At 37.2% G+C, this 23,370-nt stretch overlaps 1 protein-coding gene across 1 annotated transcript; it reads left to right on the forward strand.

Annotated features, from left to right (window-relative positions):
• The first annotated feature begins 92 nt into the window (after positions 1-92).
• On the forward strand, positions 93-20,980 carry LOC113945007 (desmoglein-1-like). The gene is made up of 16 exons (XM_027638818.1): positions 93-140; positions 6,718-6,753; positions 7,115-7,243; positions 7,917-8,072; positions 8,200-8,347; positions 9,198-9,361; positions 9,612-9,746; positions 10,284-10,469; positions 10,651-10,910; positions 11,822-11,964; positions 12,114-12,332; positions 13,452-13,943; positions 16,078-16,226; positions 16,906-16,966; positions 18,355-18,563; positions 20,009-20,980. Exons 1-16 carry the CDS (start codon positions 93-95, stop codon positions 20,978-20,980), a joined length of 3,507 nt encoding a protein of 1,168 aa, XP_027494619.1.
• Positions 20,981-23,370: the final 2,390 nt, after the last annotated feature.

A 23,370-nucleotide genomic window follows, 5' to 3' on the forward strand; every position in this document is an offset into this window, starting at 1 on the left:
TTTAAATAGTCACTAGAGCTAAGGGGGGAGGGGAACAGGAACAGGCTTGTAACCACAACTCAGTTGGACTTGTATCCGAGAAGTCAGATGCCATGGATTGGCTCCCTCACCGAACGGCTGCTTTTCTGTTCCTTTTGTTGGTAAGTCAGATTTTAAAACAGTATTTGTAAATTCTGTGACTACGCCGGTTGAGTCTTCCTCAGGAGACCATTACATTTTACACTGTAAACTAGTCCCCCAAAATATCTTATGAAATTTAAAAAAAAACCAAGGCTTTGCTCATTTTAAACAGCACTTCTAAACATTCTACAGAATTAATTTAGTTTTTCATTAAATAATGACAAATGTTACTTTCTTTGTTGACTTTCTGCAACCTCTTGATGATCAGCATGTGGCTTTCTCTGTTTAATGCATGACTTTTCAGACAAATGTTGTCTGTGTCCACTATTTAAGGGGTCACTGTTATTAATAAAAGACATCACTATAAAAATTGTAATGATTAGATATAATTTTACTATAATTAGATACATCTTTACTTTTTATCAGTTGAAGGAATATCTTTTTCTAAAGAATTCAAATCCCTTTTTCTAAACTGATTAAACTGATTAGCAAGAGCACTTCAGAGCTCACAAAATCCTACAGCTATATGCATGAGAAAAAAAACCCCAAAATTTAGTGAAAATCTTAGTTGAGTAAAAATTAAAACTGGGCCTATTTTATCATATTACAAAGAATTCCTGTGTTATAGTGCATTAGTGTCTGAGCCGCCATGTGCTGAGCAAGAGAATGCATGATGAAAGTGTTGCTCTTTGGGTTTGTTTTCTCACTGTAAGAGGAAAGTTGTGGCTATGGTCAAGGGGCATAGTTGTACAATGTGTTCATCAAGACAAGGAAATTACCCAGAAGGGACTTAAAAGGACTATGGAGGCCTTATTGCTCCTGCAATCTGATTTTTGTGTGGATTAATTTTACTCATCTGTGCTGCTCTTTTGAAACCAGGTAGAGGTTTAAGGTCCGGAAGATTGAGAAGAGTCGGATTTCTATTATAGTTATGTCCTTCTGTGATTTTCATGCAATTTTACATTTTATACAATGTATTAGTGAGCATAAATGTTTATTAACTTCTCATTACTGACGTTTCTAGGAATGTTGCAATCTGAGAAAGTGTGTTATAGAATATGAAATCCTAAAACTAATTTGAAAACATAATCCATTAATTTTAGCTGACAGCTCTGCGATCAGTAAAGTAGAACTAATTAGCACAGGACAGCTGCCAAGCAAACAACAGCAAAACTTGGCAAAAGCAAGTTACAGTGTGGATAAGTTCCTGCTTGTTTAGGCTAGTGCAGAGATCTCCAAGACTGGCCTGTTGCACATCACTAACACCTCTGGATTTTCATGTTGCTCTAGTGACTATCCATTTTACTCAGTTACCTGGTGATGCATACTCCCAATGTGTCAAAGTTCAAAAAGCTTGACTGTATCATGTCTAAGATCTGTTCATTCAAAAGAGATTTTACTGCTTTACTTCTCTCGGCACTTCTGAAGCCATTTTCATTCTTTCAGTATATTATTGTTGCAATTGTGAGTGATGGAGGGTATGTGTGTTGGGTCAGAAAAAAAGAGCAATTGTGAAAACTGCCACTGTGTTTTGATGACTATCAAATATTTGAACTTCTACTGCCCAGAGGAAACAATTGTAATTATTATGCGTTCTTCTGCATAGCAATGTTCATGATGGTCCATACAGCTTAATAGCATCTTTCAGCACTTTATAGAAAGCTGACAGACAAACTGTAGAGATCAAATAAATTATAAATTTATGTATCCAATTTTAGTGTATTGTGAGAAAGAGACTTGGCTTTCAGCTTGATTAATCTTTCATGAACATCACCTGTCTGAATGGTTTGTCTGGTTAGTATATTGTTAATAAGTTGCTTCAAATAAAAGTGCCGTGGAGTTATACATATTTTAGTACATTACTACACTTTCAAAAAAAAAGAAAACTTACCAGCCCTGAAACTAGTAATTTTCTACATGGATTTCACCATCGGTGGGACTGATTCTGCAACCCTTGCTCACGTGACTTCAAAGGCATTATTCTCATGAGTAAGGGAGTTCTGTTTGTGATACTAGCACAGACACGTTTTATGGAAATAATCTGTTTGATCAGGTATGACTCTTCTCCTGCCAGCTATCATGTGACAGCCAATAATTTTAAATTCACCACATCTCTTATGCACTTTTGTCTGGCTACATTTTCCCATGTGTTATCTACGCTCTTTTTTTTTCCCCCTCCAGTTGTTAGGCTATGGTTACACCTCCTACTCATAACTTGGTTGCACGTAAAAAAATTAAGGGGCTAAACTCTCTCATCGCATATGCATACGAAACATCTGCCAGGATTTAATCAGGAACTTGCAGGCTCTTCTGCCAAATAATTTTGCTGTAGAAATAGAAACTAAAGGAATTCCACATTCAGGAATTATCACCTAAGATAAGGTTCTCATGCCTGCAGTTTTACATTCCTAAGTAAAATGGCCGTTAAGCAAACATGCATTTGCAGCCAGAACACTCTAAGCCATATCAGAATTCAGGTTTTATTGAGGAGATTTATTGAGGGCACTTAGCATGGCTAATTTGAAAAACTCAAATTTGAATGATAATGGCATACACCCTACATTGAAATTACTTTTCTGTTCATTTTTTTAATGGTTACTGTATGGGAATTCATTATATCTGTATGACTTAGCAGAACAGAAACAATTGCAGTGGAAACTTTCCCAAAGTGTTCAGTTCTTTGAATAAACTTATTTTAAAATAAATAAAACTTTGGAATATATTCTTCTACCTGACACAACCATTGTCATAATTCTGCTGAAGTAGCAACGGATCCTGGATGCAATACAAAACATTGACATCAGTAACTGATATAGGAACACCTGACTTCCTCTAAATAAGTAAACAAAATGCCAGAAAAATCATCCTGAAAAACTTTCCCTATGAATTGGAAGAAGTACATTAATTAGCGACCTATGAAAATGAAAAGTATAGAATAGAACCCCATCACGTTTCAATTAACAAGTGATTAAATAGCATCTTTTTTAAATTTGAGGTTTTGTCTTATGTTTGAACTCTGCTTCTTATTATCTCATGGGCACTGATTTATCATTTTTTAAAGAGAATCAGAATGAATAAAGGGAAGGGTTCATTACTGCAACCCTTTATTAATCAGAGCTTTGGATGAATATGAAGATATAAAAGTCCCAAAACGCTGACAGTACCAGAGCTACCACTGCACCCTGATGACTAATGCAATACATTTGAGTTCTCAGCACTCCTCCCATCCAGGCCAATAACAATACTGCTGTTGACTTCAAAGAGAGAAAAGCAGGTTCCATATGAATAATGCTGGGAAGATGTTAAAGGCGTGTTCAGTCATTTAGATTTCAGTAGGTGGAGGAGGGAGGATTCCATAATTGCGTATAATATTGCTTGGCACTCAATTAATGATTAGTTAATTCTTGTTTGTAAATTGCTTTGAAGGTGCAAAGAACCATACACATCCTATGGGCCTAATTCTATTTTCAGTTACATCAGAATAAATCCAGAATAACTCCAGTGTGGCTCTAAGGTGTTATTTTGGACAAGGATTCAGGCATCATTACAATAAAGGACAAGCTTTCAGACAGGACACTGTGCAAATGACAGCCACCATAACTTGTTCCCTGACAGCACATCTCCCAGACCAAAACAGAAACCACTTCTGCAACCAGCCTCTAGCTTCTCTGCAGTTTCCTTTTTCTTTTCACAGTCTCTCAGAGACTAACAGACCAGCAAATCTTGGCATCATTCTGATCAGCCTGCCTACCCCAAGGTCCTCAGGATGCATCCCACACATTCCGGTGGCTCCTATTGCTTTAATTAATGTTAATCACTGGGTCTATGGAAAGTGCTGTACTTGGATACTGGTTTAGAAGGAAATTTTTTTTCACTACCTAGAAATATGATAGAGTTAGCTGCTAGGAGACAGCACTTCTCTGCTGGAAATAGCACTAGAAAAAAACAGGTTTGCCTCCAAGATAGATATTAGAAATAGATAACTGGTCTGGGGGAAGACTTCTAACTGCTGGTCATAGCAGACAATGGGAAAGCAGTAGTTGGGGAGGTAGCGGAACCTCCATCCCTGTATCAAGTTGGATAAATATAATCTTAAAATTGTTGAGGTTTATCTGATGAACCAGACAGCTTTTTCTGGTGTCTGCCTGTCCTCCTTCCTATAACAGAGAGATATACCAAACCCAGACATCAAGTTCATTGGATCAGCCTTTTCAAATAATAACACAAATTTTACTAAGTACTCTGGATTCAAGATCTTCATTAGCAACAAGTAACAGAATAGGGTTTTCCTTAGTTAGCATAGGACAAGTGTGGAAACACAGGGCCTAAATTTACAATCCCCAGCATCCTCAATGGACAAAGTCCTGACATTCTCATTGCTGGTGCTCAAAAACAAAGAATGAGACTCCAGTGTAAAATATGTATTTTTCATTGCTTGAAAACAGAACTCCATATACGTTGAAATCAAGTGTTTTCTCAGTATTCATAGCCTTAAACAACAGAATTCTTTATGGGCATAATTCTTATTTCAGAGGTACTCAGAATAGTTTTTCAGTTAGGCCTGCTGAGTATGAGTGATGTGTCTGGGTGTGAGGTATCAGTCTCACTGTTGAGTAACACGATAGGCCACAGGATGCAGACAGCAGACAAGATTCACTAACATTGCACTGGGAGGTGTATTCTCATACTTTGCTGGGTCAAGACAATTGCTCTCATGCCAGAAGGGATTTCAGCCCAAGGGTGGAGAGTATTTCATTGTGCTCACCAAAGGAGGCTCTGCTCAACCAGTGGGATTGATTGATAAGAGACTATTCAATTAGTGCTCTTTCTGGTAGACCTCATCACTCGGGTTCTCTCTGAGGGTATAGTCTGTCCCTTTGACTTTCCTGTGTTTCCTCAGGCTCCAAGGGGGATTACAAAAGGACAGACCTGAGCTCCCACCGGGGTGGAAAAACCCTGCCATTTACCTGAAGTCTGATATTGTCCCTTCTCTGAGATGAGTAATGGCCACACATGAATTTGAACCCTGTTCTGAAGCTCGAAATTTAAATAGTCACCAAGACATAAGTTCAAAAATATATTAATGCTTTTAGTACAACATGAACACATTGTTAAGATTTTTCTGCAGAGTACTTTTCTGAACCATTTATGTCAATAACTTCCTCAAAGAAACACGGGAAAAAAATCCTTTCCCTATGAATAGTCAAATAAATTTCAAGGTATATGCACATCACATGGGCAAATCCACAGTCTAAACTCCCTCATTCAGAAGCAGATTAGGGCAGCCATTATGTGCCAAGGTCTCAGGGAATGTTCTGGGCAAGACCAGATCATTGAAGACATTGTTTTGTAAATGACAGATGGTGGACCTCTTGCAGAATAAAGGTAAATGGGGAAAAGAGAGAGAGGAGAAAAAGGGTGAAGCTGCTGTTCATTAATCTGTTCCTTGTAAGAGGTTGTCTTCCCATGAAGTAAGTGGAAAAAAGTCTGTGTCCATGTTCCAGCCTTGCCAGAACAATGCAATAAATTTGAAGTGAGGAAAGTCCGATGATGTAAACCATAGGATAAAAGATTGTCACAGATTTTATCTAAGTACAACTGGCATAAAACAAACAAACAAAAAAGCTATGGGAAATTACAAGGAAGTGGAAAACTCATAAATGCAGATGTTAACAACTTTTTTTGAGAAAAGAAAAACTCTGAAATACTTTTTGAGTCACCTGGATATTTTGTTTCTCCCAATGATAAATAAAAAAAGCATCCAGTCCTGCAAATCCCATATTCTTCACCTTTATTGTCTGAAGAGAGGAAAACCAGGTCCTAACCCCCAAAAAAACGCTCTGAAGAGGTTACACCTTATTTAGGAATAAGGTTAATTAAACTGTGCCTTCTTTTAAATTGTGCTAATCAAGAAACTGAGGCTTCTCTCATTTAAATTTTAATTTTAAAGTAATTACATATTGCATCTGATCCTGCCACCTTCATTTACTCAAGACTAGTTGCATAGTTAGGTCTCAAATCAAAGCCCACCGCACTCCAGGGAAATATGCTTGATGACTGCAGTTCTCTTTCCATCTTACTTTGAATGTCTTCAACTTCACTGGGAAGTTCCAAGAAATTATTTTCATTCTTTTTGGTTAAAAAACCTAGTTAAGTATTCCAGGTTTATTATGGACAAGGAAAAATACATTATTTAGGATAAAGACTCCTTCTCTAGTTTCCTAGATATTTTGATAACAACTCTTGCAACCAGCTGAGGTGTTAAAACATAAAAATCTGTGTGAAAGCTGTATTTTAATGTAGGTATAGCTTGAAATTTGCTATGGTGTATCCATTCAAACCCAAAGTTCTGTCTTGAAAGACAGAATTAATTTTGAAGGTTTAAACTGTCAAGGAATTCAAGTGCTGGAGATAGAAAAAATGAATTGCACAAAGCCACTTCTGGAAATCCTGTAGCTACTGCCTAGATAAGCTATTGCAATAGGCTTGAGAAAAAGTACTTCTCCAGTCCTGCAGTATAACAATGTCTTGCAGTTGGGCTTTGCTGACTGCATCTTGCCTTGCATTTTACATGCCAATCTTTCATTGTTCTTGCAGGTACTCTTGGATTTCAGCACAGGATTTCATGTAGAGGTAATACATATTTCTTTAGAAAATGTTTTTCTGATCAAATGAAATGTAACCAATGAAAAAACGAAGATACTTGAACTAAGATACTTCTGAACCTGAAGACTGAAAACATATTTAAATATTAAACAGCTGCAGGTAATAACCTGCTCGCTCCCTTGAGAGAACTTTTCCTAAACCTAAATGAGTATCTCACACAAAGGAATAATTTTAAAGTAAACAAGTACAGTCTTAGAGTTTGGGACTCACAGACATGTAAAAAAGCACATGGTCTACAAAAATCTCCTCCTTATCATTGAAAATTCCAATTGTCTGTATTAATTTAAAATGGATTGACATCATATGACTCTGGAACTCTGTGTCAAAGGTAAAAGAATGGGATGAAAATGGAATGGCAAGATGGAAAACCTTCAGAAGACAAAAACGTGAATGGATCAAATTTGCTGCAGCTTGTAGAGAAGGAGAAGATAATTCTAAGAGGAATCCAATTGCCAGAGTAAGTAGAAAGAAAAACAAAAGTTTCACTGACAAGGAAGATTTTTGCAAAGATAGGCTGATAAAACCACAGAGAAAAACATATTTGCTTAGAGTAGTTGAAGCAAGGAATGCAGAATAGAAGAAAGATGATGCAATATTTCCAGCTCTGTTGAGACAGTCTCAGAAAGTGAACCCATGTGGCTGCTGAGGAGGCAGAGGCTTCCTAGAACATTGCCATCAGTCTACTTCCTGGGCAGCTCCAAACGGTGTCTTTGCATGCAGCATCTATGTACCAGAGCACAATATTTTTCTTTTGTCTCTCACGCTGATAAACTCCTAAGTAGAAGTTCAAGCATTGTGTATAACTTTTGTGGGAAACAGAGCAAAGATGATATCTTCCTGTCCTGTCCTTTCACTTACTGAGGTCCAGCCATGGTGTGATAATCTTGGAGGTTTCTCTCTTCACTTGCCTGACATATTTAAGGGAAAGCCTATCGAGCACTTAAGGGGAGATGGATCTCTAGGTTAATTGTTTAGTAGAAGAACTCTCCGTTGGTTCTGTCAACTGAACCTTGTGAATAGTGGTGGAGAAACAGAAAGTATATAGAATGTTTTACGGGAACTAAGAATAGGAGAAAAAGCCCTGCGGGTATCCTCAGTAAACTTCCATAAATTATTATTTGTTGCTGTAGATCCGATCAGACTGTGAAGAAAACAATCCAGTCACATACAGCATCTCTGGAGTTGGAATTGATCGTGCACCCTTTGGAATATTTGTTGTCAACCCAAGGACAGGAGAAATTAATATAACATCAATAGTGGATAGGGAAGTAACTCCAGTATTTGTTGTAAGTACTCCCCTTTTTTATACCTTTATGATGATGGATCCAGGATGGGGTAGACAACAAATTAATTTGTTTCAGGTTGCTACTTTGCTTACTTTTGGTTTTAAAATGAGTAAATCTCTTTATCTAGATACGTTGCTTTGCCAAACACTCAGTGACAGGTATGGATTTGGAGCCACCTCTTGAACTTCGAGTCAGAGTTCTGGATATAAATGACAACCCTCCTGTATTTGCACAAACTGTATTTACAGGATCTATTGAAGAGAGCAGTATGGACAGTAAGTAACTACACTATGCCTTTATAGCAGTGATAGTGAAGCTCCCAGAATACAGTAAATATAAACCTGGGGTGCTCATTCTGCTTTTTCTTAGGCAATGACATAGATTAGCCAGGGCTACTGAAAAGGAAGGAGCATCAGATGCTTCTCCAAGTGCTATTTGAGCCAGGGCCTGAGCTCACTGCTATAAATTAAGCAGCAGTGCTTCCTTCCCCCTTTCCTTCCACACATGAATGCTGAATGCTCCAGTTTCTAATCATACCATTATGCAAATTCTTTCAGATGTGAAAATTAAAAATAAATCAGTTCATTTAGGAAATAAAAATAACACTACACTTACACTTATTTCCTTTGAGGGTATATAAAACACATTTTTTCCCATTTGTCTCTTTCAAATATTTGTATTTGTAGCCTGTGTATTGCAGTCACAGTAGAATACTACTAAATAAACCCTTACTTAAATGATTAAAATGGGTTTTTTTACCTAAAGTAGAGAAATTAACTGAGGCAATGATGCCTAACACTCATTTTCTACTTTACAGAAATTTTCATTTAAAACTGTGGCATTTTTTTACATTAATATCTACAAGCTCAGTACTTTATCTACATATTCCCTATGGTGATTTCAAGAAGCTCAGTGAAAATCCGTGTTATTCCATCTGACCTTGATTTTTAATTAAAGTCATTAACATTCAGAATCAGTATTAAAAAACTAAATTTTTTGTTTTCTTTGTAAATGTCCATGAAAGTTTTCTATCATTTTCATGCAAGTTTTAGCATTGTGTCGATGAGTTGTTCGCAGGAATATAAAAGATTTTCTGATTTTTTTTTAATTATTTGTTATTCTTAGACACACTGGTGATGAAAATCATTGCAACAGATGCAGATGAACCTAATCACTTGAATTCTAAAATTGCCTTCAAGATAGAGAGTCAGGAACCTTCAGGTCCACCCATGTTCATTATGAATAAATATACTGGAGAACTCCATCTTGCCAATTACCTTGACAGAGAGGTAACATTTCCTTTTCCAAAGTTAAATAACATGATTTTTTGGTGTATATGTGTTATGAGAGCATGAAAGAAAATAAAAGCGAGAGAAAGGCTGTGTTTTTTACAATAATTATTGGAGAAATGCATATTTTCAATGTGTTACAATAAAATGTCTAAGGTAAATTCCTATATTAGGAAATAGTAGCAAGACATGAGTATTTATAAGATGCACAGCTGGTCTTCTAACACACTCATTTCTCTTTTTGTGACAGCAACATAGTAGCTACACTCTTGTTGTGAAGGCATCAGACCGGGATGGAGCTGCAGATGGAATATCATCCCTTTGTAGCTGTAACGTTAAAGTTATTGATGTCAATGACAACTTTCCAACTCTTGCTCAAAGCTCTGTAAGTTTTCAATACTAAAAGCAACGTAACTGTTTGAAAACCCTGTTAAAAAGCCCCATTGATAACAGAGACCTTACTAACCCATAGAGCACTTTCACATTTGAATGCCTCACTGGAATAAGAGGGTTGTTCCCTTGTAGTGTCCTCGAAACACAGTCCACAGATTGTGCACTAATTTTGTATTTAGAGAAGTCAATCCTGACACTCTCAGGACTGACATCTTTGTATTCAGAGAAATCCAGTACTTCAGGCGTCCAGACCCCTGAAGTATGGCTAGATTAAGTAGATTAACCCAGTCTTTTTAAGATCTTTTGCTATAGAAAGCACAAATCCTCTCCCTCTAAGATGCCTCTGCAAACACTTGAGGTGACACAGCTCTTCAGATCTGCAACCAGAATCACAATTGAATACATGTTTTTTTATTTAATTCGCATGAGCTGTGCACAGGACATCCTTCAAAAGAATCTCTGCAGACAGCTATGTTTTCTTCACATTATATATATTAGTTTGCTAACAGGTACTTATCTGTCATTCCAGTTTTCAGCAAGTATTTCAGAAAATTCACTCAGTTCAGAACTGCTACGAATACAAGCCCTGGATGCTGATGAAGAGTTTACAGACAACTGGTTAGCAGAGTTTTTCTTTATATCCGGTAATGAAGATAACTGTTTTGAAATTGTTACAGATCGAGCTACAAATCAAGGCATCCTTAGAGTAATTAAGGTATGGATAAATATTGTGATTCAACTCTTGAAATAATCATCTTTAAATAGTTTTAGTTAATTGTTAACAAAATTAAATGGCCAGTAAAAATATTGTCACTCAACCATTTAAAATAAAAAATATTTAAATAAAATTAGGGAACTTTTATGTATTATCTATTTCTCTGTGGTTTATCTTTTAGGAATTGGATTATGAACAGCTCCGAACCCACTCACTGATGATTGGTGTCAGGAATGTAGCTGCCTTCCACCACTCTGTTGCACAAGAGTACCAAATATATGGAACACCCCTCACAATAGAAGTAAAAAATATGATTGAACCACCGAGGTTTCACCCATCTTCAGTCGTGTTTTCTCTATCAGAAGGCACAAGAGTGAATTATGTTATAGGAACATACACAGCCATCGACGAGGATACAAGAGCTATTGCATCAAATGTTGTGTAAGCTCTGCTCTGCTTAACTTCCTGGATGGAATAATTCTTTTGAGATTTCAGTGGGATGAGGAATAGGTATTTTAAAGGATGCTTTAAAAAAACAACTTAAACCAACATTCATTGATTGGCAATAGAATAATAGCAATACAATAGTATATCGTTCAGCCCTTTTTTGTGCTACAATTGCTTTCTTTCCTGACCTACTTTCCTTAGCCCTATGTACAAGACAAAGAAAATAACACTTTTCCAATAGGCTGTAACTTATATAAATAAAACAGGTGAGGTTTTTTTCTTATCCAGCCTAAAAATAATTTTTCTTGAAACGTTTGCTACAAATAGGGAAATTGTTACCATCTCTAAAAAAACAAAGAGAAAATCCCAATAATGGGCAGTATTATCCAGTCAGAATAGAAGAGGTCACTACCAGCTCATTCTATAGTAAAAAAAAAAATATTTGACACTTATTTCCCTTGAAATTGATGATAATAACCGGGATCAGAATTTGTTTTTTAATGTATGTAGAAATAAATACAGCTTATTGACAAAGGTTTGGGAAAAAATCATAAAACTGAGAAATGTGTTAGCAAATAAAATTTTAGAATGTTACAGGAAGAGCTGTGGATTTAACCACAGATATGAATGAGGATTCTATTAAATGTTTACAGAATCCAGAGAGATTTAATTTCAAAATTATGATGCCACTTGCAAAATGTACACACCTACTTTATTCCTAATCACTTTTCTGGTGTACATCTTTTGAAGTCTATATGACTTTTGCTTGAACAGGTTTAAATGTAAGAGGACCTAGCACAACCTAAAGAAAAATGTTCCAAAATGACAAATATTATTTGCAAAATAAATATGTAATACATATACTCATAACATAACGCTGAGTATTTTCACTTCACCAAACACAGATATAGTATAGGACGTGATCCAGCTGCCTGGTTCAGAATCAATCAAAACACTGGTGAAATCACACTCAACAAAGCTATTAACCGGGAATCAGTCTATGTCATCAATGGGCAGTACAAAGCAGAGGTTCTGGCTATCACCAGAGGTAAGAAAAGAGATTAAATTTTCTGAAAGAAAACTCTTTTTGTTTTCGGATTTCTATCAATTTTTTTCCTGTTTCTAGTTTTCCAACCCAAACTGCATTATTTATAGTATCAATACTCCCTCCTGACCACAAATATCTTCTTTTTACAGGCGTTCCTCGATATACTGCTACAGGCACCATTGTGCTTTCAATAGATGATATCAATGCCAACTGCCCGACTATTAATACTGAATTAAGGAAAGTATGTATGCATTCCCCATCCGTGATTATCACAGCAAAGCACAGGGATGGAGGTCTATATGCTACGCCCTTTACATTCACCATACATGGTGAACCTCAAACTACATGGATAATCAGATCAATAAATGGTAAATTAACCTACATTTTATAACAGAATAAACCATAGCAACAAGTTCTTATATAACTGAGTAAGATAATATTTCACTAACAAAAAAACCAGTTACTAGAATCTATTCTAATCTCACTTAAATGCGATTTTATGCTCATATGGATCCAAGAAGTTGCTCCATATTTGCTTATAAATATATAAAATCATATTACAACTAGAATCAGAATTATTACATGTGTTTTTTAAAGGAAACAGAAATTTTTTAAAAAATAGGGCAGCAAAAACTATAGTTTTAGTACAACTATGACTGTTGGTCTAAACATAATGAGTAAATCAAAAGGAGTAATTTGATACTTTTTATTTCTATAGTATCTAAAAATCGTAAGCATATGACAAAACTCTTAAAATTTTGTATTAAAGAATAAAATTTTTAGTTGGCAGAACTGTACTTATGTGAAAATGGCAAATTAAAACTACAATTTTTGTAAATTATTGTACCAATTAGACTTACTTGTATTTCTGCAAAAACTGTTTTCGTCAGTGTGCAGTGGAGCTTTTCCAGTTTCTTCCATGACAAACTAATGAATTAATCAAATCTCATACATTACTAAATGACAGAATTTGCATAACTTACTGTATGGATAGAAGACTACATTAACTGTTAAATATCACAATTACAACCATTCTTGAGTCCTAAGCAAATGCACCTGTGTAACTCTAAATTTTTTAAACCTACTGAAAAATCTTTTGAAAAAATTATTTCAATTCCTCGTGAGAGGAAAAAGAAATGCATAAAACTCGCAATTTTTATGTTTACCATTGTGCAAATAAAAATCAGGAAAAGCAGCAGTAGAAATAAAAAAGTGCATTTGTCTCTTTTGTATTTCTCAGGCTTAAAAGTGATAACTAGACTGATCCGGCTCAAATTTTACAAAAGAAAATCTAGCATAGAGGAGTATCATAAGTTTCAGCTTTGAATAAGTACTGTAGACGAATAAGTAACCGAAGATCTTAGAAAGAGAACTCTTCATCTCATATTCCGTTCTATGAATATAACTAACAAAAAGTAGAGATTTGTAGAGCATTTATAGTCAATACCTTCACCTAAATACTTTTCTCTTTTTTTTGTCCCCCAAAGCTTCCTCTGCAGAACTAGTGAGTCAGAACATTGACTTTTACCTTTATAGGATCTATATCACTGTAAGAGACAGCCAAGGCCGACGCTGCCCCAGACCACACATAATTCCTGTGCAAGCTTGTCAGTGTGATAGTCGGAATTACTGTACCAGTGGGGCCACAAAAATAATTATCATCGGTGGTGGTGGTGGTGGTGCTGGTGGTGGTGGTACTGGAGGTGGTGGCACTGATACTGGTGGTGGTGGAGAAGGCCGGGAAGATGGAGGAGGACAAGGTGGTGGTGATGGTCAGACTAGACCTGGAGGAGGAGATTATGAGGATCACACAGACTGGCAGGCTTATACTGATGGATACGATGGAGGTGAGGGAGGATATACTGCATCCATTGACGACAATTATGGAAATGAAAATTATGGCAGAGACTTCCAATCACCTACCACACTTAGCGGTGCTGCCATTGGCCTGATGTTTCTTGGTGGATTAATATTTGTTCGTAAGTATAAAATTAAGAAAACAATTTTATTATCTTTCTAAAAGTGTACTTGGTAATTCTTCTAAAACAAGGCGACTTTTCTAGTTGGTTGTTAATCTATAGGCCATTTGACAAGAAAAATTTGTCTTTTAAATTAAAATAATTTCTATATATTTTATCTTATACACACCTACATACACATTTCATTCAGAAATAACTACTTCCCTTCTAAAACTTAGGGTTTGGGGTTTTTTTCTTAAGATGTTATCTAGTTCTCAAACCATCAGACAAAGCTGTTCAGTCACTTAAAACCTAGAGTATGCAATTTGTCCTTCCACTACATTCTTAGAAGAAATGGACAAGTATCAGCTCCAGGTTGGGTAAGAAAAGATGGAAAGACCAAGATTCCTTTGTGCTCAAAGACAGATTTCAGTAGTAGAACAATAGATACTATCATCTTAGATTTTACACTTTTCGCTATTGCTTCCAAATATTATATCTATTAAAAACAAGTAGTATTTATTATAACAGGATCAAAAAAGTACATTCATTCATATGTCCTAGTATTTTGAAGAAGTATGAGTTTCATGGAAAAGAATGGCTCAAGTTAGAATTTATGCAAGCAATTATTTCTCAGAACACCACAATCAGATATGATCTACCCTCTCTCATGGTTTGGGCATCAAGTAGTCAACATCTAAAATTTACCATTGAAGAAATACTAACTAAAAAAAATGAGGATATGGATTTTTTACCCTGATTTTCTCAGGAGCAGGGTTTGTTTGGGGTTTTAATCTTTGATTAGTAGGAGTCAAAAACCACAAAAGTTTGGAGTGGCAAGTGCTGTGTTATGTGTGACTAATGTTACAGGACAATCATTCTGCCTTTGGAAATCTCCTCTCCTAGTTGGTAGTCTGGACTAAATATGTCCTTAGTAGTGCACTGTGAGGCAGCACTTTGTACACTGTTTAGCCTTTCCCCCTTTTCTCTTCAGTTCACTTTGATGTTCAAATGATCAGAGGGCTGTAGTGACTCTTCTATGAAGACAGGCTGAGAGAGTTATGGCTGTTCAAGCTGGAGAAGGCTACAGGGAGACCTCAGAATAGCCTACCTAAAGGGGGTCTACAAGAAAGCTGGAGAGGGACTTTACAAGGGTGTGCAGTGATAGGACAAGGGGAAATGGCTTTAAACTGAAATGGGGCAGGTTTTGCAAGAAATTCTTTACTGTGAGTCATAAGATACAGACAGGCTGCCCAGAGAAGCTGTGGATGCCTCATCCCTGGAATTGTTCAAGGCCAGGCTGGAAGGGAGCCTCGAGCAAAATGGATGATGAAAGGTGTCTCTGCCCATGGCAGAGAGGTTGGAACTAGATGATCTTCAAGCTCCTTTCCAACCCAAATTGTTCTATGATTCTATGAATTAATATTGCATTGCCTTTTTAAAATGAGCAGTGTTTTCAATGTTGGTATTTACAGAATTCTGCAATTTCCAACACCGTGTTCTTGAAACAACAAAGCATAATAACAGCACACTGGGAAACCTGACTCACTCTACGCAAACATTAGTGGAAATCTGGGCTTAGGGTTTGCCTCTGTTGTTTTTTCAAATCAAGCATTATGCATACGTGATGTGAAAATTGCAACTGGAGCCTTAGCCAAAGATCACTGTAGTCTGATGGATATCTCTCCACTGATTCTCATATGTACCTTATTACTAATGTGTATTTCTTTTCAATTACAATATTTGAAGAGACGAATGTATGCTTATATATCAGGAATGAATAGCACTAAATGCTATACATAGCAAGACTGGTTCTGTTTGTTTAATTTTCATATGTATGCAACTTATATTGATTCAGTTGAGACAGATCAAAGTCTGTTCCCAGGTCTATAGGCATAAATTCGGAGTAACAGCCCTACTCCACCCCTGTGTTGCTCTGCTATAACTAAAGGTACAAATTATTCTGAATTTCTAAATACATTAATTTCCAAAAGCAGCTAATGATTCTGAAAGCCAGACTTGCAGGCTGCTTGGTTTGAAACATTTTAAAGACATATTTTCGAAAGTTTGCGAGCACCTCCCCTCTGAGAAAAGCAGATATTCCTGTGAGAAAGAGATGTCCTAAATCCCCATTTCCTGTTCACTTCCTGTTAAGTGATTCCAATTTTGATGTCAATGAGCGACTGCTGTGGCTGTGGACGTGGCGCTGCAGGTGGAGTTGGAACTGGATTTGAACCTGTACCTGAATGCACAGAAGGGGCAATTCATCCATGGGGAATAGAAGGTGCACAGCCTGAAGACAGGGTCAGTACATTCCATGTTTCTAAAATCAGGAGTAACTCATATTTAGAGAAAAGACTGCATTTGACTGTAGAGAGTGATTGTAGCATTGTGTCTTCTAAAAGAAGTCTGGCATTGTCAACAGTTGCCAGGCAGATATGAAAGGTGATACTTAATTAATATTCCCAGATGGAGTTTATGTGCTTTTAATTGTGTTCAGTTAGCTTGGCACAATAGTTTGGTGTTACTATTCCCTCAGATGAAACACAATAACTAGCAAATTTCTTCAGTGAAAATGTAGGACAAAGTAACACAAATCATCCCCACTGATCACTGTTTATGTTGACAACTAAAAAAACTTGTAGTCTTTGATTTGGTTTGGTTTGGTTTTGGTTTTAGTTTAATTTTGTTTTAATGGGGATGATAATTAAGAGCTCTCCCTAGAGAGGAGATCATGGCACTGGGCCTGACAGAGTTCAAGAAGCATTTGGACAATACTCTCAGGCACGCGGTGTGACTCTTGGGGATGCTCCTGTGCAGGGCCAGGAGTTGGACTCGATGGTCCTTGTAGGTCCCTTCCAACTTGGTATATTCTGGGATAAATAGTTTGAACTGCTAATTTCTTAGCATGATTCAGAAAGTCGTGGTCTTCATATGAGAATTTCAAGGTCATCACTAAAGGATTCAAAATGTTGTTTTCCAGGATGTCTCACACATTCTTGCCCCAACAACAGCTGCAGGAGGTGATTTTGGTGAACCCTCAGGTAAGCAGATCCCAAAATCTTCTATGTACGCTGTCATAAATCTATCTTTCAGAACTTCATACCTTCTGATTCATGGATCACTTTAGTTTCCCAGCTATAACACAACCCTTCCAATCTTACATCTACAGATAGTCAAACTGATGCTAGTAGAACCTCCAGAATGAATAAAGAATCTGATGGTTGAGCTTTTGAGGCTTTCAAATCTCAGGCAATTTTTCTTTATCATTCCAGCTACTGAGTGGAGGGTCTTTTCTAGACACCAGTTTTAGAAGAAATCAATCTTGAGGCCAGAATAAGGAAAGTTGCTTTCATAACTCAGCATGAAAGATTCCCAGTTTCCAGGCTCTGCTTCCCAAAAGAGATGTCAAGCAGTTAGGTAATTACTGATCATTTGTGCATTAAACTAGACAGAAAGGTGGTACATAGCACAATAAATTTATGCTTCTGAGATAAGGTTCCCCCAGGAATTTGATGACCATAGAGAATAAATCACGCTGTGTAGTGCCACTTTCTCTTTGTCCCTCATTCCTTACATGACAACAGGAAGGAAGGATGCTGGTACAGATCCATTTTCACTAGCTTCTGACAGGAAGAAATGTTATTCTGCAAGACAATTTCTCTCCTGACTATTATTAGTACAAAAATGTTCTCGTATGTTTTCACTTCATAGAAATGAAAAAAAAATATAATTTAGTCTATGTTTCCTAATGTAACCATAGTCAAGGCTATTGTATGCAGTTCTATTATCATAAAATACACTGATCATTAAGACCACTCTTTCCTTGTTATGAATATATGAAAAAATTTTGAGAAGATAAAGTCCTGTAGGCATTACTTTATAACTTATTGTGAAGACTGTCTTCATTCTGCATTGTAAGTCAGTGGTTATTTTGATCCATTATTCTTCTCTCTCACCCCCCTTAAAAATCTAACCACTAGAAAATGTGAAAGGAGTAACAGAGCCTTTTTCTTTTTCTAAGACCTTAAGGCAAAATAATTTTAAACCTCATGTGATCACAAATATACATTTATGTATTTGCATAACTATCCACAAGCATTATCTGATTTTCTAATGCAAACCCCATGACAGCATATATGTACATCAGGCAGAACAATGTCTCCAGTCAATAACTGAAGTAAATAATTGATTTACTAAAGCATATCTGAACATGCTGCCTAGCCTCAGGAATAAAATCAAGGCCTTAGATGTCCACTAATATGTACTTAATTGTTATTGCAGGTTTAATGCTTGTATGTATCTGTGACTGAAAGTGATCTAAAATATGTTTAGAAACTCAGTAGTGTCTTTATAGTATTTATAAAAACAACTGGTGAATTCTGTGTAAATTTTAATAGAGCATGGGAAGGATAACTTTTTCTGTTTTCAGAGATATATAATAACACATATGGAGGAGGAGGAGTAGTAGCTTCTGGTGTTGAAGAAACTACAGGGGTTGGTTATGGCACTGGAACTGGTTACGGAACAGCTGGAGGAATTTCTGGAACAGGGGAAGTAAAAGGGTCTATTGGAGGAACAATAAAAGAGTATCGAGAAGGAGGAGTGAACATGGCCTTCCTAGACAACTATTTCTCTGAGGTAATCAGTTGATATTCTTTGTGTTACATCTGTGAGCCTACTTTTTGTTAGATTCTTCTCCCCAGGTTACATGGTAGAAATCCAAAATAACTCTAGTCAATTTAAAACTTCCATGGTATAAGACTGATGTAAAAGTAAAACTGACTGGACGAGTAGGAAAAATTACACTAGTAGTAGTACTGCCTTTGAGCTGCTGCTGTAGTAGATTTGACTGTTCAATAGTCTTTTTGTAAAACTGATGGACACACTGCATTTATGGGTAGAAAGCAACTAAATTATTTCAGTAAGTGGCCACTAAATTCATGTATTTTTCACCTTTTTCAGTGTATAAAGGAATAACTTTGTGAAATTTTTCACTCCTACTTTCGGTACAGCTTGAAGTGACTTCAACCCCTAAAGAACTGTGAACATCAGTTCACTGTTTTCCTAATTTTTATTGCCATTTCTGTTCACTAAAATACTTGTGAACTACAAGGGACAACAATATGCAGTTTTGCCATTGACAAACATGAATTGGCCTTTAAATATGGTAGAAAAAGAAGGTATGGAATTTACATGATTAATGGTTTCATGAGATATATTTTCATAATAAGCATGAACTATGAGGCATAAATGTTATAATTGCATATGTAAGCAAAATATCAATTAATATATAAGGATTTCTATATTTCAAAATCTAAGCAAGGGTCAGTGAAGGAGAGGACAAAGCAGTCTTGATGTCCTAAGCATGGACTTCTCCCAGATCACAATTAATAATTGTCTGGCAGCCATGGCCCTCCACAGATTACTCCTCCTACTGACCATCTCAATCCCCAAACTCTCTGACTCTCCCTCCCAGACCTCCCCTTCCATTGTTTCCTGCTTCCTCCAATCTCACCATATAATTACTTTAAATTCTCCTCTTTCCTGCTTGATCTCTCTGCATCAACCACTTCAGGATCCCCAACACCATTCTAAATCAGCAATCTCCTTCCTGTTCAAAATGGACCCCCTTCTGGGCTCACCAAGTCTTCCCCACAGTGGCCAATCCTCCATCCCATCTCTTCTATCCTGGCCTCTCCACTGCTCCTCTCAATAACCTGCTTCAATCCTCTTCCTACCACTTTGTTCACACAGTGCTGCCAAAAGAGTGCATTCTTTCACCCATCTCCTTTGCCCCACAGTCAGACCCACTCATGGCAGACCAAACTGGAGATGCTAAATGTGGCAGAAACAAGAATAAAACACAGTAATGTTTGAATAAAAATTATTTCAGGGTTAAAAAATGTTGATGGTATAATCTGTCCTGTTGATGTCCCATCTTTCAAGTCAGCTGGGCCTTACTGTGATTAGGGAAACCTTATTATGGTTTGAGTATCCATAATACTCAAGGTTAAAGGCCAGATGAAAAGTCACTCTGTTCTGTTCCTTTTTTTTTATTATTTTCCTGGTTTTGCAAACTACAGAAAGCATTCGTGTATGCAGATGAAGATGAAGGTCGGCCAGCAAATGACTGCCTATTAATCTATGATCACGAAGGAGTCGGTACTCCTGTTGGCTCTGTGGGTTGCTGCAGCTTTATCGGAGAAGATACAGATGAAACATATTTGGATACATTAGGACCAAAATTTAGGACCCTGGCAGAGATCTGTCTGGGCAAAGAGATCGAACCTTTCCCTGATGTCAACCCACCCTGGCCAGGCGTCAACGTCACCTTTCCCAACCCTGAAAGTGATCTAAACCTCCCACCACCTGGAACCACCATCGTTGTCAATGGAAGTGCACCTATGCCTCCCCCAGTTGGCACTACAACGGTTGTTACTGAAAACACCTACACATCTGGGTCAACCATACAGCCCCCAAGGCCGATGCCAGATCCCTTGCTCCACGGCAACATGACGGTGACTGAGACCTACACCTCTGGCTCCCCTTCTCTTTGTGTTGACCCTCTGCGGGCATCCAACGTCGTCGTAACAGAAAGGGTTGTCGGTCCTGCATCTGCCTCTGATTTGCGTGGCATGCTAGATATCCCTGATCTCACAGATGGGTCCAATGTTATTGTCACCGAAAGAGTAATCGCGCCTAACTCCCGGCTTCCAGCGTCTCTGAGCATTCCCGATCTGGTAGATGGGTCAAATGTGGTAGTGACAGAAAGGGTGTTCAGGCCTGCCTCCGGCATGCCGGGCAGCCTAATAAATATTCCCTCAGAGTTATCAAATGCCCACAATGTGGTGGTCACAGAGAGAGTAGTGTCAGGGTCTGGCATGAGCAGCCTGGGAGGAACAAGCCTGGGGGGGGCAAATCTGGGGGGCCTGAGCAGCACAGGTCAGATGCTCAGTGCCGACTGTCACCTTGGACAGGCAATGGGCACGGCATCTCCAGGCACCTCCCGGAGACGAGTGACAAAGTACAGCACCGTGCAGTACTCCAGTCAGTAAGGCCTCTGCCAGCATCCCTTCCCGCTGAAATCGCCGTTTGCACTGACACTCATTAGCTGCCACCCATCAAGAATATTGTTATTATTTATAACTAAGAAATAGCGCTAAAATTTCAGAGATTCCTACTTGTGTGAGGATTTCTGAAGGGTGCCCCATTTCAAGGTTAAATGCAGGACTTTGTCAGTGAAGGGAAAGCAGAAGTTAGCTTTAAATCTATTTATTTCTCTCCAGCTAGCACTGCAAGTGTACAAACAGACATTAATGTTTTTGGAGAGAGATCTGATTATCGAGCAGAGCAGTGAGAGAGGATCCTTGTGTGCATGCAGTACATCATGAATTAACATCATACAAAAGAGTGTTAGAGTACTATGCTGCTGAGTGATCTCCCACAATAAGCAGATTTGGGTTAAAAGCCCCTCACTGACAAGAAAGGAAAAGAATGTAATTAATAATTAGTCAACTCAAGACTAAATAAGCACTTTCAAATGCATCATTTTACTTTGCATGTAATTCAAGAAGCGCTACAAAACGGCACTTTCAACCATTTCTCCCATCACCTACAATAGTTATAAATAATAATTATAGAAACATAATACATTTTCACTGCTTTTTGAAGTTCTCAGTAAAACAAACACTCTGCCAGAGCCTGCCATGCTGTTACTCTCATGGTGAGGAGCGTGACCAGCGATTCTTTGCAGCTCGTGCTGCCGTGTTGACACTGTCACCCAGGAACATGTTGGGTTTCATCTTTTCTCCATTACCATTACAGCTTTGCTTAAATATAAAAGGACTTCAGTGACAACTGGGAACTCTTAGTCAGAATTTTGTGCCAAACTACGACTACCATTTAAATCTCCAATGTCAGGTTATACTAAGAGGGCTATAATACACCATGCCAATTCTCTTTTCTAATACTGACAAGAAAAGAAAGTCTTAGAAGCTTTGTGATGTTAGGAGGCAATAGCAATTACTGTATCACTGACACTGCTAGCTGAAGTCTTCCTGAAAAGAAAAAAACACTTGGAAGCAATACAAATTTGCTAATAAGCAATGTGGAGAACTTTTATTTCATATGTCAATGTATTTTGCATTGATATTTTGAAAGTTTATTTGAATGTATTAATTGAAAAAGTCTTTATGATTCTATAATTTTAATTAAATCTGGCTTTTATTTTCCCACAAAAACAGCTCTACTGGACTCTGTTATTCTAGTAGTACCCTATCATGGCTTAGAATACAATCCGAAGGAGCAAAATACTGAAATGCAGTTTCTATCTCATTTTCCTTCTGTAACATATGTATAGTAACCCTAGTGTATGCAACAACACTTCAGTGTAAATAAAATAGAGTTATAGAGAGGGACTAGCATTTATTGCTAGATCACCAAATCAGTAGTTACCCTCAAATTTTACTTCTTCAGCTTTGACAGATAGGTCACTGAAAAGTTTAAGAGTTTTGTGTGAACCTCCCAGTGTATAAAATGGAAAAGAAATTTGCATATCCAGACTAACTTATCTCAGAATAAATGGATGACAAGTTTCTGAGTCTGATATCAAGAAAGGGTTTTTTAAAAGATGCTTTTCAAAATGCAACTAGACCTGCTGTCAGTTACAACCTGCAGTGCCCTCTAAGTCAATGCCACTACATCAGTAATCCCCAGGAGTTATGACCAAATTCAAGGCTACCTTGACAAAAGGTCCCTTCCATAGCCTTAAGTTCTTTTCTAAAGCAGCTGTGCATGCTAAGTGTTCTTTCCGTAATATCTGTATTATTGTTGGTTCTGCTTCTTTGTTGGTTCTGATACTTTCTATAGCCTTGCTTATCTCAAGTATCACTAAAATTGCATTGCCTTCAGAGGGATTAGTCTCTCCTATAAGTTATGTACCAATTGTAATTACGGTTCCTGGAACCATTCTTTAGAGAAGGAAAAGAGGTACTAATATATAAAGCTATATCCTTTTATATCTGGAGAATTTGTGTGGAAATCACTAAAATGCTGACAAGCTCCCTTTCATTCTGGTAACCACCTGTTTACATAAAAAACATCAAACACTTGAAATATATATGACTCTCGGGACATTTAGAAAGCCTATGCAATACAGTCAAAGCCCACTAGAGAAATTTTTTAATGTAAAAAAAAAAAATGAAGTCTTGTGTAAATATTTCCATAATCGTCTTATGCAAATCAGAAATATTTTTCCTAATTGTGTTTAAAGTAATAAAATTAGTCTTCAGGAGCACATGCTGATTTCCTTGAGCAGGAATGTTGTGTGAAGTATGAGTGTCTGAACTACGGTCTCTTGCATGTCTAGAAATAGAAAGGGGAAGAATTAATAGAGAAAAATTGTTGTTTCAAAAGACAGATTTTGGTTATGTAGTGATTGTCTACT

The sequence above is a fragment of the Corapipo altera genome, unplaced genomic scaffold, assembly GCF_003945725.1.
Source record: "Corapipo altera isolate COAL_440 unplaced genomic scaffold, ASM394572v1 49, whole genome shotgun sequence".
Taxonomy (NCBI): Eukaryota; Metazoa; Chordata; class Aves; order Passeriformes; family Pipridae; genus Corapipo; species Corapipo altera.

What these genes read in the sequence shown, in the direction of transcription:
- LOC113945007 (XM_027638818.1), top strand. Translation starts at nt 93, where the DNA reads ATGGATTGGCTCCCTCACCGAACGGCTGCTTTTCTGTTCCTTTTGTTG. An exon ending in CAACTCTTGCTCAAAGCTCT is followed by an intron (nt 9,747 to 10,283) that starts GTAAGTTTTCAA and finishes CTGTCATTCCAG; the next exon opens with TTTTCAGCAAGTATTTCAGA. An exon ending in TGGTGGATTAATATTTGTTC is followed by an intron (nt 13,944 to 16,077) that starts GTAAGTATAAAA and finishes CTTCCTGTTAAG; the next exon opens with TGATTCCAATTTTGATGTCA.